At 46.4% G+C, this 15,428-nt stretch overlaps 1 protein-coding gene across 1 annotated transcript in view; it reads right to left on the bottom strand.

Moving 5' to 3' along the window:
* Nucleotides 1-52: 52 nt before the first annotated feature.
* LOC130681075 (zinc finger protein 541-like) overlaps nucleotides 53-15,428 on the bottom strand; it is a 30,022-nt gene continuing 14,646 nt past the window's right edge. The window contains exons 6-13 of the mRNA XM_057493234.1: nucleotides 6,054-6,117; nucleotides 5,323-5,465; nucleotides 4,843-4,946; nucleotides 3,572-3,647; nucleotides 2,932-3,020; nucleotides 701-844; nucleotides 356-537; nucleotides 53-245 (exon numbers count right to left, since the gene is read on the bottom strand). Coding sequence (XP_057349217.1) covers nucleotides 74-245; nucleotides 356-537; nucleotides 701-844; nucleotides 2,932-3,020; nucleotides 3,572-3,647; nucleotides 4,843-4,946; nucleotides 5,323-5,465; nucleotides 6,054-6,117 — 974 coding nt within the window. The 3' untranslated portion in view covers nucleotides 53-73. The remainder of the gene's footprint in view (nucleotides 246-355; nucleotides 538-700; nucleotides 845-2,931; nucleotides 3,021-3,571; nucleotides 3,648-4,842; nucleotides 4,947-5,322; nucleotides 5,466-6,053; nucleotides 6,118-15,428) is intronic.

Here is a 15,428-nt window from a genome sequence, read left to right as displayed (position 1 = left end):
GCTAAAGGGAGAGGTGATGGCCCGAGGTCCTCATCCCGATGATACGCTGCCTGGCCCCAGTTCACAGCCCAAATCACCACTGCAAGGGGCCCATGTCAGCCCCCGTCTCCCCTTCCTCCTCCTTCTCCTCCTCTTGCAGCTTAAGGGCCTTCGCTGGCCTCTCCTCCCCGTCAGTTCTTTCCACGGGGTCCTGAAGCCGGTGCCGCTTCATGTGGGCATTTTGACTCTTTATCTTGTCAAACACCCTGCAGAGTCAGCAGAGGACACGGGTCAGAGCAGGGGGAAGGTGGGCTGAGGGCCACGGGGACAGAGGGCAGGCTGTGCGGGTGCATCCGGGGACAGGGCTGGTGCCCACCTCTCACACTCCCCACAGGGAAAAGCGCCTTGGCCCTGGACGCGCTCCGGAGGCTCAGGGGTCCGCTTGGGAGCAGCACTTGGGCTCGTGGTGATAACGGATTCTCCCCTGCCACTCTCCGTCTCTGTCTTCAACTCAGGGGTTGGATGGTGGTTGCGTCTCTTCTTAGGGTGGCAAGTGGCCTGCAGAAGGGGCAGAAATGACATCAGGGTGCCGACCTTCCACCCTTCTGTGGGTGATGCTTTCCTCTGTAGGGGCCCCTTCCCCACCCCGACCTGGGTGGTCAGTAGCTCTTCAGACCAGCACTGAACTCCAGTGAGACCCCCTTGCCCCAGAATCCCCTACCTTTGCTTCTGTTGGGTCTGCCTCGGCCAGCTTTCTTTTGACCCTCTTTTTCAGTCCTGGGGCCCGAGAAGAGGTAGTAAACCTGACCCTCTTTTTCCAGGTGTAGTAGTACTCAACACACTGGGCCACGGTCTTTGTCTGGACCTGATGAAAGAAAACAGCGGGCTTTGGGCACTGCCTCATACGCCCCCTCGCCGTGGGGCTAGGCACTTTCTGAAAGCTCTCCTGGAATGTCTCTCCCCTTGGGCTTGGCACGTCCCTGGGCTACAAGGAGCACAGAAGCACAGAGTCCTACTGGTGATGAGGTGCTCAGTGTAAAGCCGCCGTAGCCAGCACCGTCCAAGCTCTGCACGCTCTCTGAGCCCCAAGTCAATCCCGGGAGGCCTTCCCTATGGGAAGGTGTACACGAGGGCTCCCTACACAGGTGCTCACTGTGACGTCAGGCCTAATGGCTATGCATTTACCAACTGGGACTCCCTGCAGCAGGATGCCCTCATCAGCAGGTACCGCACAGCCTTTGCAACAGCCAGGCAGAGCACTGCAGTGCAGAGGTAGGCAGCCCACGAGAGGAGGAGGGGGTTTTGAGGGCACAGTCGGATACTTGGGCATTCAGAGTCCAACATGTGCTCTCCCCCCACTAAGAATGGACCCCATTAGTAATAACTTCTGTAAAAACAAAGCAGAACAGGAAAGTTTAATTGCTCTAGGAAAGCTATTTCTCAGGAAAATTAAATTGGCCATTTAAGATGTGGGGCTCACTTCAGAAAATACTTTCTCCATGTGAAATTTTTTCAGCTCTGTATATCTTCAAAGACTAGGAGCCAGAGTAGTAAATCCTCTGCCTAAGAAATATCACTACATTAGAAGAAAAAAAAGAACTTGGACTTCTGCTTCCAAACAAGATGGAGCAGCAGGAGCTACACTGAGCTTCCCACTGAAAACAATGAGAAGAAACAGTCAAATTGTCTGAAATGATGTTTGGTGAGACGCTAGGCAAGCCAAGAACAAGTCTTTCTGAGAGACAGAAAATAAGCCCCCACTGTTCCTACACACTACACCCTGAGAGAGTTTCCAGGCCATGGTCTGAGGAGAGGGGTCCGGGCAGAGCCCAGTGGGCTTCCTGAGCTGAGATGGGAGGGGGGATTCTGGGAGAACAAGGCGGTGAGAGTTCACAGGACAAGGCAGGACAGGGAAGGGAGCTGCACAGACGAAACGTCCACAGATCTGGGGGTCGCTCCCCTCGAGCGTTCAGCAATGTGCTGACCAGCATGTGCGAATGAGGTGACCCAAAACTGGGTAAAGAACCACCTGGAAGAAGTAGATGAAAAGGCACTTTCTTGAAAAAGTTCAGTGTACACCTATCATGTGAGCCACTCATTCCTTTCCTAAGTATTTACCACCCACCCCGCCACCAACACTACTTGGTCATGTAGAGATTTGAATGTGAATGTTCACAGCAGCTTTTTTTATAATTGCAGATACCTGGAAACCACGCAGATGTCCCTCAGTAGGTGAATGATTAAACGAACTGTGTTACATCCACACAATGGAATACTCCTCAGCAAGAAAAAGGGTCCACACAGTAACATGGATGGACCTCAAAATAGTGATGCTGAGTGTAAGAAGCCACACAAGGCAGACAAGCAGTGCACATGCTGCAGGATAGATAGAAAACACTGGAAAATGCAAACTAACTTATAGTGACAGAAAGAAGATAAGGAGGTGATTAGGGACAGGGGTGGTAGGAAAAAGGGATTTATCACGGGGGCAGGAGGAACCTTTTGGGGGTGATGAATGTGTTTCTTATTTTGATCATGGTGATGGTTTTGTGGGTATAAACATCAAAACTTACATTTTGGTTACGTGCAGTTTTGTGTGTATCAAGTTAAAAGAACAAAAAACATCAGCAGACATTAAGTGTAGTATGTTTGCATCCTTTTCTAAATACATGTGTATGTGCATGTAAGATCTGTACGGGCAAATGCCTGAGGTGCCCAACCAAAGTCAGAGGTCATCATTCAGAAGTAGGACGACGGGGATGGGTGTGGAGGGCTTTGAGCAGGTGACTGCATTTCTGTACTCTCTGGAGTTGTTCACATCAGTGGCCTTATAAACTACAAGCAGTTTACAGTGTGAACAGCGTGTCACCCAGATAGGCCCTCCAGCTCTAGCTCGGCTCAGCGGTGTGAGATGAGGCCTTGTCTACACCAGCCCACCCACGTACACCTTACCATCTGGTGTATCAAGGAAAAGTTGTTCTTATGAGCCTGGAATGCCTTATTAAACAGCTCCTTCTCTGTGGGGGTCCAGACGTCTGAACCTATTGGAGAAACAGGAGGGAGAAGGACAGTTCTGCGGCCACAGCCGTGACTGAAATGCAGCCTGCCCTTTTTAAAGCTGTCATTACCGAGTACCAATGATGTGCCAAGAATTCTGTTTTATCTCATACAATCCTTAGAAAAACCTTAGCAGCTTGGGATCAGTACTATCCCCACTTTACAGATGCAATAACAAGGCTTCCATTGGTTAACAGACTTGCCAACGGGAGGCAGGGACCCGCAGTTGCCTGACTCCCAGGCTGGGGTGCTCAGCCACTGCATCTGAGCCCGCCTTCACCTCTCCCTGGCCAGGGGATCCCTTTCCTGGCTGGGCACAGACGGTGAGGGAACCCCTGGAAGGGGGAAGGGAGGACCCAGCCAGGAGAGAGAGGCACCCCCTGAGGTCCCCTGGAGAGGAAAGGCCCTTCTGGAAAGGCAGGAGAAGGAGGGCCCCAAGAGCACACCCAGGGGCACAAGCAGAGCCTGCTGAGGAGACCGACTGGCTCTCGGGTACTAGCCGGGCACACCCACCCCCGCAGCCTCGCTCCAGTACCTGCGTAGTGATAGTTGGCGAGAGGGTGAGTCGGCGGCTTCTGGGGTCCGCTCAGTAGGAGGGTCTCTAGGGCCACCTGGAGCAGGAAGGAAAGCAGGCTACTTTCTGAGGGAGGGAAGGTGAGGTGGAGGCCTGCCTTCATCCCTTCATTCATTTGAAAAGCACTGACAGGCCCCCCTAAAGCCTCCCACGCTCCACGGCTACTCAGCGCGTGGTGGGGCCGTGGGCTGGCCGCGGCCTGTGAACTGCAGTGGACATGCCGGCTCCGTCACTGCGCATACTGCTGAGTGCAGCTGGGGTTTTTCTCAGTAGGGTTTTCTTGATGAAGGAAGCAGTGTGCGGATTTATTCCGGCACCAGCTCCTTCCTTCGTCAAGGACTGGCATTTGGAGGAGCCCTGCCTGTGCCATGCCCCATTGTATTTTCTTCATAGCACTAACCACTAACAATTTTTGAAAACAGATTTCCCTTTGACTGTCCTAAAATTAAAATGTAAGCCCCACAGAGAAGGATTTTGTCTCGCTCACCAGTGTAGACCCGATCGGGACTGGCCGTGGAACCTGCAGGGCCCAGCACAGAATGAAAACGCAGGCCCCTTTTAGAAAATTTGTTAATTTCAAAAATGGTGGAGGCAGAGCATTAGACCGAGTGGAGCCCCAAAGCCAGCCGTGCCCCAGGGCCACGACACTCATGAGGGCCAACAAACGTGCTGGTTCCTTGGCTGAGCACCTACTCTGCGCCGCCCACTGCCTTGCAACCTGAGGAAAAGTACAGTTGCCAACACTGACTCCTGGGGCCCTAACTCAGGTGACTTGACCTCCCTTCCCACTACTCAGAGTGGGACTTTTTATTTTCTAAACTTCAGGATGGTCAAGCGGGTCCTTGGAGGAAGCAGATATTTTTGTTGCATCAGGGGTTTTCGTACATGGGCTTTTAATTAAAAAGATAAAGCTCCATCAATAAACCAGATCAGTACAGGACCTGAGTCAGTCTACTCGGCTCCAATCCCCATGACCCTGCGATCTCGGAGGAACCTGGTGCTCTGCTGCTGCTCCAGGTAAATAACTGACTAACTGAGCCCCATCTACACACTTGCCCTACAACTGACAAGGAGATCAACCCCACAGCCACTGGGGAAAAGGATGAGTGGCCTTTCTCAGTTTTCAAGAGCCGCAAAGCCCACAGATGGCACGTTACATGCACCAGATCCCCAGCCTCAGCAGCCAGGGTCTTCCCAGGGACCCACCAATCCCACCCCTTCCTCTAGCTCACCGGGACGTCACCCTGGGCTTCGTGCAGGCAGTGCAGAGCGAGCTCCAGGTTGGTGCCCCCTCCTGGCATCGTGCTGGAGCAGGCCAAGTTGCAGAGTTCAGTCACTGTTCCCAGCAAACGTCCCCAGCCAAGCGTGAGAGATGGGAGACACAGGGAGTCAGTGAATGCCGGGGAGGACATGTCCCCAAAAGCACAGGGAGGGGCTCCTTGTCCCTGTCTCCCTCACAGGTCCCTGAAAAGCAGGCGAAGGGAAGGACAGAGGGGAAGGGCAGAAACCCTGCTCCTGGCACCTGCTCAGGATGGCCTGGCTGGTTACTGCATGAGGAGAATGAGGGGCAGGAAGAGAAGTCCTAGTCCCACAGCCTGCTACCCCACCCAGGGATACTGCTTCTTGGTCCAGGTGAGACCTGGGAGGAGGAACTCCTTGGAGATGAGGGAAGGGGGGTACCCCTGGGAATTTGGCCCCCATGTCTCAGCCACCTCTATCCGGTGTTTCTGGATTGATCGTAATATCGTCCCATGGCTTCCAGACGAGAGAAGCTCCATCTTCACCGGTCTCAGCAGGAGGGCGCTCCAGGAGCTCCGGGATCTCAGCCTGAAACTCGCCTCCTATCCTGATGTGTCTGAAATGAGGCCACACACGAGACATACACATGTGACTAAGATGGGAAATAAGACAGAAATGTGTGACGTGCCCTTCTCTCAGGCCACAACCCTGCTCTGTGGAAACCTGTCATCTCCCAGATGCATCTGCTTAGTATTCGTCAACCCAGACAGACATGGACAAGTTTTCTAGATACCGTCCAGCTACACTCTCTTCCTCCAATTTTCTTTACCACCAGGCTTCTCCCTCAGGGGCCCCTCTTGGGGTCCAGGACAGGGGAGGTGTATGCTGATGCCTGGCATGCTTCTAAACCCATGGCCACATCCCCCTAGTCACATTCCATGGATACTCAAGCCTCACATGTGCCATCACCAGTTCTACCTATATCCCCAGGGTCCTGGGCATTTGTCCCCGTGGGCCCAACTATTGGATGCCCAGAAAGAAGGAACATTGGAGGAACATACCACATACACCCAGAGAAATCTACCACTTCTCTCCCAGAGAGAAGCTAACACCCCTGTGAGGAAGGAGCTCTGGGGAACACAAGGAAGGTAAGAATATCCCCACTTTGGTAGGACCCCCAGGTTCTAAGACTGTTCCAACTCACGGTTCAGTGCTGAGCTCCGTGTCATCCTCGAATGCGCAGATGCCAGAAGCGTCATTCACTAGATCTAGAAAACACGCCACAGAAAGCTTCAAGAACACGGACTGGAAGGGATGCAGGGTCCCCTTCTGCCTGCCTTTGTAGAGCAGCTGAAAGCAGGGTTTCCAAGCTTGCAAGGTCGGGAGCTCCCTCAGAACACTAACAGTAGAACTACCGTATGATCCAGCAACCCCCCGTGTGGGAATTGACCCAGAAGGACAGAAATCGGGGTCTCAAAGCGACACCTGCATTCACATGGTCACTGCAACGTGATTCACAGTAGCTAAGATGTGGAAACTCCCAAGATGCCCATCGACATATGAATGGGTAAAGAATATGTGGTTTATACATACAATGAATCCTATTTAGCATTGAAAAAAGGACATTTTGCAATATGCAACAACATGGATGAACCCTTGAGAACATTAAATGAAATAAGCCAGTCACAGAAAGAGAAATACTGCATGAATGCACTTAACATGTAGTATCTAAAATAGTCAAATCCATATAAAAAGAGAGGAATGGTGATGTCCAGGTTTAGGGTTGTGGGAAATGGGGTGTTACTAACCAAGGAATGTAAAGTCTCAGTTAAGCAAGATGAATAAACTCTAGAGATCTGCTGTATGGCACTGCCAACAATACTCTATTAAACACTTAAAAGATTCGTTAGAGGGTAGGTCTTAGGTTCACTCTTCTTGTCACAACAATAATTGTTAAGAAGATCATGTGGAAGAGGACTAGGACTTCTGAAAATACAAAGAGTAAAGAATAAAAAAAAATACAGAGAGAAAAATAAATGAATGAAAGAAAACGAAGAGCCACAGAGAAATGTGGGACATCAATAAGTGCAGCAACACATGCAATGGGAATACAAGGAGGAGTGGAGAAAGGAACAGAAAAATATTTAAAGTATTTAGTGGCAGAAAGTGTGCAAAATGTGACCAAAAAACAGTACATACATCCAAGAAACTCTATAAACTCCAAGTAGCATAAACACAAAGAGCTCTCCATCTGGGCACATCATAGGCAAAATACTGAAAGCCAAAGATAAAGAGCTTGAAAACAAAAAGAGAAAAATAACGTGATATACATGTACACTCCAGTAAGATTAACAGCTGACTTCTCATCGGACATGACAGCAGTTGGAAGGCAGTGGGACAACATGATCTCATTGCTGGAAGTAAAAACTCAACCAAGAATCTTATATCCAGCAAATTACCTTTCAAAAATGAAGGTGGAAAAAGACATCCTTAGGTAAATAAAAACTGAGGAAACTTGTTGCCAGCACACATATCTTACAAGGAACATTAAAGGGAGAGAATTATTCAGCCATGAAAGGAAATGAAGTTCTGATATACACAACATGGGTGAAACCCTAAGTTTTCATGCTGACTGGAAGAACACACAAAGAAGCACACATTGTATGATTCCCACTTACATGAAATGTCTAGAAGAGCCAAGCCTACAGGACAGAAAGTAGATTTGTGGTTACCTACAGCTGGGGACAGGGTCGAGAGGGGAGGGACAAGAGTGACTACTGAGTACAGGGCTCCCTTGGACATGATGAAAATATCCAAAAATTGATGGTAGCAACGGTTGAACACACAGCTCAGTGAAATACCAACTAACAATGTATAGTTTATTTTAAGGGGATGAATTGTATGACATGTGAATTACACATCCACAATGAAAATAAATACTACAGGAAGTTCTTCAGACTGAAAGAGAATATGACATGAGATGGTAATCTGAATCCAAACAAAGAAACAAAAAACACTGCTAAAGATACTTATATAGGTAATTATAAACCTCAGTCTAAATGCATACTTTTTCTCTTTTCTTAATTGAACTAAAAAGTAATTGCATAAAACACTACTGTTACAGGCCTGTAATTTATAAAAATATATATGATAACAAGAGCACAAGAAAGGGGAGATGCATTGGAGTAAAGAAATAGCACTGCATACAGTAACTCAAATCCACAGGAATGAATGAAGAGATGAGAAATGGGAACTAAAAATGTTATATAACAAACTGTATAAATAATGCTTGCATCCGCTGATTCTCTCAGTTTTTGTTACATAAAACAAAATTGTATAATATAAGAATTGATGTTTTGCTGGGTTTATATACACACACACTCACATAAACATACATATATAAAGTACATATATGAATAATAAGAGCAAGAGGGTTCGGAGAAATAGAGCTGTATAGTAGTAATATTTCCGTATTTCACTGTAAGTGACGGGAGGGACAGGGAGGAAGGCAGAAACCCTACTCCTGGGACCTGCTCAGGATGACCTGGATGGTTACTGCATGAGAAGAATGGGGGGCGGGAGGAGAAGTCCCGGTCCCACAGCCTGCTACCCCACCCAGGGATACTGCTTCTTGGTCCAGGTGAGAACTGGGAGGAGGAACTCCTTGGAGATGAGGGAAGGGGGGGTACCCTTGGGAATTTGGCCCCCATGTCTCAGCCACCTCTATCCGGTGTTTCTGGATCGCCCGTCACATCGTCCGATGGCTTCCAGACTAGTGAAGCTCCATGTGCAATGGTCTCGGCTGTAGGGCGCTCCTGGAGCTCCGGAATCTCGGCTTGAAACTTCTTTCCTCTCCTGATGCGTCTGAAATGAGGCCACACACGAGACATACACATGTGACTAAATTGGGAAATAAGACGGAGATGTGTGACGTGCCCTGCTCTCAGGCCACAACCCTGCTCTGTGGAAACCTGTCATCTCCCAGATGCATCTGCTGAGTATTCGTCAACCCAGACAGACATGGACAAGTGTTCTAGATACCGTCCAGCTACACTCCCTTCCTCCCATTTTCTTTATCACCAGGCTTCTCCCTCAGGTTCCCCTCTTGGGGTCCAGGACAGGGGAGGTGTATGCTGGTGCCTGGCATGCTTCTACACCCATGGCCACATCCCTCTAGTCACATTCCATGGATACTCAAGCGTCACATGTGCCATCACCAGTTCTACCTATAACCCCAGGGTCCTGGGCATTTGTCCCCGTGGGCCCAACTATGGGATGCCCAGACAGAATGAATATTGGAGGAACATCCCACATACACCCAGAGAAATCTACCACTTCTCTCCCAGAGAGGAGCTAACCCCCCTGTGAGGAAGGAGCTCTGAGGGCACACAAGGAGGGTAAGAATATCCCCACTTTGTTAGGACCCCCAGGTTCTAAGTCTGTTCAAACTCACATTCGAATGTGGGACTTGGTGTCATCTGTGATAACATGGTTGCCAGAAGAGTCATCCAGTTGATCTAGAAAACACGCAACAGGGAAGAGAGGCGGAGCCAACATGGCGGCGTGAGTAGGACAGTGGGAATCTCCTCCCAAAAACATATATACTTTTGAAAATACAACAAACACAACTAGCCCTAAAAGAGAGACCAGAAGACGCAGGACAGTGGCCAGACTGCAGCTACACCAGCGAGAACCCAGCGACTGGTGAAAGGGGTAAGATACAAGCCCCGGCCCTGCGGGACGCGAGCGCCCCTCCCCCCAGCTCCCGGCGGGAGAACAATAGGCAGAGCGGGAGGGAGACGGAGCCCAGGACTGCCGAACACCCAGCCCCAGCCATCCGGGCCAGAGCGCAGACACAGTATATGCCCAGGGGGCCCTGGATACTGGGAGAACAGGGGGTAGACCTCAGAGCGGGTGCTGAAGCTGATGCCCCTGTGACAAAGAAAAGCGGGGGCTTTTTTGAAAGTCTTAAAGGGACAGGGACTTAACAGCTTGACGGAAACAACCCAGGTCACAGTACAGCAGCTGGAAATTACAGGGAAAACCGGGTGCACTAACCCCCTGGGCAACAGCTCTGAGACCCCTCACGGAGGCAAACAGTCAAGCAGCCCCCCCATCCATCACCCCACCGGGCGCTGCGAAAGCAGAGAAGCAGCCTGAGACAAATTCCGCCCACAGAAAGGGAAATTTCTCCCTCCCGGCCAGGCAAGACACAAAGACCCACTCTACACGCAATTACCCAACACAAGCCACTAGGGGTCGCAGTTGCCCCAGTAAAGAAAGGCCAGTAGTAAGTGAAAATTTTGGCCCTCCCAGCTGACAGTCAATAGCACCTGTCAACATGAAAAGGCAAAAAAATATGATTCAGACAAGACTAACCCAGACAGCTTCGGCATCTGCTACATCTTCCCCTGAGAAGGAATCTGGGGAGATAGATTTAGCCAGTCTACCTGAAAAAGAATTCAAAACAAAAGTCATAACCATGCTGATGGACTTGCAGAGAAATATGCAAGAACTAAGGAAGGAGAATTCAGAAATAAAACAAGCTCTGGAAGGACTTCAAAACAGAATGGACGAGATGCAAGAGACCATTAATGGACTAGAAAACAGAGAACAGGAACGCAGAGAAGCTGATGCAGAGAGAGATAAAAGGATCTCCAGGAATGAAAGAATTTTAAGAGAGCTGAGTGATCAATATAAAAGAAATAATTTAAGAATCATAGGCATTCCAGAAGAAGTAGAGAGAGAAAAGGGGATAGAAAATGTCTTTGAAGAAATAATTGCTGAAAATTTCCCCAAACTAGGGGAAGAAATGGCCTCTCAGACCACAGAGGTACACAGAACTCCCATGACAAGGGATCCAAGGAGGGCAACACCAAGACACATAATAATTAAAATGGCAAAGATCAAAGACAAGGACAAAGTATTACAAGCAGCCAGAGAGAAAAAAAAGGTTACCTACAAAGGAAAACCCATCAGGCTATCATCAGACTTCTCAACAGAAACCCTACAGGCCAGAAGAGAATGGCATGATATACTTAATGCAATGAAACAGAAGGGCCTCGAACCAAGACTACTGTATCCAGCACGAATATCATTTAAATATGAAGGAGGGATTAAACAATTCCCAGACAAGCAAAAGTTGAGGGAATTTGCCTCCCACAAACCACCTCTACAGGGCATCCTACAGGGACTGCTCTAGATGGGAGCACTCCTAAAAAGAGCACACAACAAAACACCCAACATATGAAGAAGGGAGGAGGAGGAATAAGAAGGGAGAGAAATAAAGAATCATCAGATTGTGTTTATAATAGCTCAACAAGCGAGTTAAGTTAGACAGTAAGACAGTAAAGAAGCTAACCCTAAACCTTTGGTAACCACAAACTTAAAGCCTGCAATGGCAATAAATTCATACCTTTCAATAATCACCCTAAATGTAAATGGACTGAATGCACCAATCAAAAGACACAGAGTAATAGAATGGATAAAAAAGCAAGATCCATCCATATGCTGCTTACAAGAGACTCACCTCAAACCCAAAGACGCGCACAGACTTAAAGTCAAGGGATGGAAAAAGATATTTCAAGCAAACAACAGAGAGAAGAAAGCAGGTGTTGCAATTCTGGTATCAGACAAAACAGACTTCAAAATAAAGAAAGTAACAAAAGACAAAGAAGGACATTACATAATGATAAAGGGCTCAGTCCATCAAGAGGATATAACCATTATAAATATATATGCACCCAATACAGGAGCACCAACATACCTGAAACAAATATTAACAGAACTAAAGGAGGAAATAGAATGCAATGCATTCATTCTAGGAGACTTCAACACACCACTCACTCCAAAGGACAGATCCACCAGACAGAAAATAAGTAAGGACACAGAGGCACTGAACAACACACTAGAACAGATGGACCTAATAGACATCTACAGAACTCTACATCCAAAAGCAACAGGATACACGTTCTTCTCAAGTGCACATGGAACATTCTCCAGAATAGACCACATACTAGGACACAAAAAGAGCCTCAGTAAATTCCAAAAGATTGAAATCCTACCAACCAACTTTTCAGACCACAAAGGCATTAAACTAGAAATAAACTGTTCAAAGAAAGCAAAAAGGCTCACAAACACATGGAGGCTAAACAACACGCTCCTAAATAATCAATGGATCAATGACCAAATCAAAATGGAGATCCAGCAATATATGGAAACAAATGACAACAACAACACTAAGCCCCAACTTCTGTGGGACGCAGCAAAAGCAGTCTTAAGAGGAAAGTATATAGCACTCCAAGCATATTTAAAAAAGGAAGAGCAATCCCAAATGAACGGTCTAATGTCACAACTATCAAAATTGGAAAAAGAAGAAATAATGAGGCCTAAGGTCAGCAGAAGGAGGGACATAATAAAGATCAGAGAAGAAATAAATAAAATTGAGAAGAATAAAACAATAGCAAAAATCAATGAAACCAAGAGCTGGTTCTTCGAGAAAATAAACAAAATAGATAAGCCTCTAGCCAGACTTATTAAGAGGAAAAGAGAGTCAACACAAATCAACAGTATCAGAAATGAGAAAGGAAAAATCACAACAGATCCCGCAGAAATACAAAGAATTATTAGAGACTACTATGAAAACCTATATGCTAACAAGCTGGGAAACCTAGGAGAAATGGACAACTTCCTAGAAAAATACAACCTTCCAAGACTGACCCAAAAAGAAACAGAAAATCTAAACAGACCAATTACCAGCAACGAAATTGAAGCGGTAATCAAAAAACTACCAAAGAACAAAACCCCCGGGCCAGATGGATTCACCTCGGAATTTTATCAGACATACAGGGAAGACATAATACCCATTCTCCTTAAAGTTTTCCAAGAAATAGAAGAGGAGGGGATACTCCCAAACTCATTCTATGAAGCTAACATCACCCTAATACCAAAACCAGGCAAAGACACCACCAAAAAAGAAAACTACAGACCAATATCCCTGATGAACGTAGACGCAAAAATACTCAACAAAATTTTAGCAAACCGAATTCAAAAATACATCAAAACCATCGTACACCATGACCAAGTGGGATTCATCCCAGGGATGCAAGGATGGCACAACATTCGAAAGTCCATCAATATCATCCACCACATCAACAAAAAGAAAGACAAAAACCACATGATCATCTCCATAGATGCTGAAAAAGCATTTGACAAAGTTCAACATCCATTCATGATAAAAACTCTCAGCAAAATGGGAATAGAGGGCAAGTACCTCAACATAATAAAGGCCATCTATGAAAAACCCACAGCCAACATTATATTGAATAGCGAGAAGCTGAAAGCATTTCCGCTGAGATCGGGAACTAGACAGGGATGCCCACTCTCCCCACTGTTATTTAACATTGTACTAGAGGTCCTAGCCACGGCAATCAGACAAAACAAAAAAATACAAGGAATCCAGATTGGCAAAGAAGAAGTCAAACTGTCACTATTTGCAGATGACATGATACTGTACATAAAAAACCCTAAAGACTCCACCCCAGAACTACTAGAACTGATATCGGAATACAGCAAAGTTGCAGGATACAAAATCAACACACAGAAATCTGTGGCTTTCCTATATACCAACAATGAACCAACAGAAAGAGAAATCAGGAAAACAACTCCATTCACAATTGCATCAAAAAAAATAAAATACCTAGGAATAAACCTAACCAAAGAAGTGAAAGACTTATATTCTGAAAACTACAAGTCACTCTTAAAAGAAATTAAAGGGGACACTAACAGATGGAAACGCATCCCATGCTCATGGCTAGGAAGAATTAATATCGTCAAAATGGCCATCCTGCCCAAAGCAATATACAGATTTGATGCAATCCCTATGAAACTACCAGCAACATTCTTCAATGAACTGGATCAAATAATTCAAAAATTCATATGGAACCACCAAAGACCCCGAATAGCCAAAGCAATCCTGAGAAAGAAGAATAAAGTAGGGGGGATCTCACTCCCCAACTTCAAGCTCTATTATAAAGCCATAGTAATCAAGACAATTTGGTACTGGCACAAGAACAGAGCCACAGACCAATGGAACAGACTAGAGAATCCAGACATTAACTCAGACATATATGGTCAATTAATATTTGATAAAGGAGCCATGGACATACAATGGCGAAATGACAGTCTCTTCAACAGATGGTGCTGGCAAAACTGGACAGCTACATGTAGGAGAATGAAACTGGACCATCGTCTAACCCCATATACAAAAGTAAACTCAAAATGGATCAAAGACCTGAATGTAAGTCATGAAACCATTAAACTCTTGGAAGAAAACATAGGCACAAACCTCTTAGACATAAACATGAGTGACCTCTTCTTGAACATATCTCCCCGGGCAAGGAAAACAACAGCAAAAATGAACAAGTGGGACTATATTAAGCTGAAAAGCTTCTGTACAGCAAAAGACACCATCAATAGAACAAAAAGAAACCCTACAGTATGGGAGAATATCTTTGAAAATGACACATCCGATAAAGGCTTGACGTCCAGAATATATAAAGAGCTCACACGCCTCAACAAACAAAAAACAAATAACCCAATTAAAAAATGGGCAAAGGAACTGAACAGACGGTTCTCCAAAAAAGAAATACAGATGGCCAACAGACACATGAAAAGATGCTCCACATCGCTAATTATCAGAGAAATGCAAATTAAAACTACAATGAGGTATCACCTCACACCAGTAAGGATGGCTGCCATCCAAAAGACAAACAACAACAAATGTTGGCGAGGCTGTGGAGAAAGGGGAACCCTCCTACACTGCTGGTGGGAATGTAAACTTGTTCAACCATTGTGGAAAGCAGTATGGAGGTACATCAAAATGCTCAAAACAGACTTACCATTTGACCCAGGAAATGCACTCCTAGGAATTTACCCTAAGAATGCAGCAATCAAGTATGAGAAAGATCAGTGCACCCCTATGTTTATCGCAGCACTATTTACAATAGCCAAGAATTGGAAGCAACCTAAATGTCCATCGATAGATGAATGGATAAAGAAGATGTGGTACATATACACAATGGAATACTACTCAGCCATAAGAAAAGGGCAAATCCAACCATTTGCAGCAACATGGATGGAGCTGGAGGGTATTTTGCTCAGTGAAACAAGCCAAGCAGAGAAAGAGAAATACCAAATGATTTCACTCATCTGTGGAATATAAGAACAAAGGAAAAACTGAAGGAACAAAACAGCAGCAGAATCACAGAACTCAAGAATGGACTAACAGGTACCAAAGGGAAAGGGACTGGGGAGGATGGGTGGGTAGGGAGGGATAAGGGGGGGAGAAGTAGGGGGGTATTAAGATTAGCATCCATAGCGGGGTGGGAGAAAGGGGAGGGCTGTACAACACAGAGAAGACAAGTAGTGATTCTACAACAGGTTGCTACGCTGATGGACAGTGACTGTAAAGGAGTATATAGGGGGGACCTGGTATAGGGGAGAGCCTAGTAAACAAAGTATTCGTAAGTATTCGTCATGTAAGTGTAGATTAATGATTAAAAAAAAAAAAAAAATGCAG

The sequence above is a fragment of the Manis pentadactyla genome, chromosome 15 (genome assembly GCF_030020395.1).
Source record: "Manis pentadactyla isolate mManPen7 chromosome 15, mManPen7.hap1, whole genome shotgun sequence".
Taxonomy (NCBI): domain Eukaryota; kingdom Metazoa; phylum Chordata; class Mammalia; order Pholidota; family Manidae; genus Manis; species Manis pentadactyla.
Note: the sequence above shows the minus strand (reverse complement) of the source record. Positions and strands in the feature narration are given on the sequence as shown.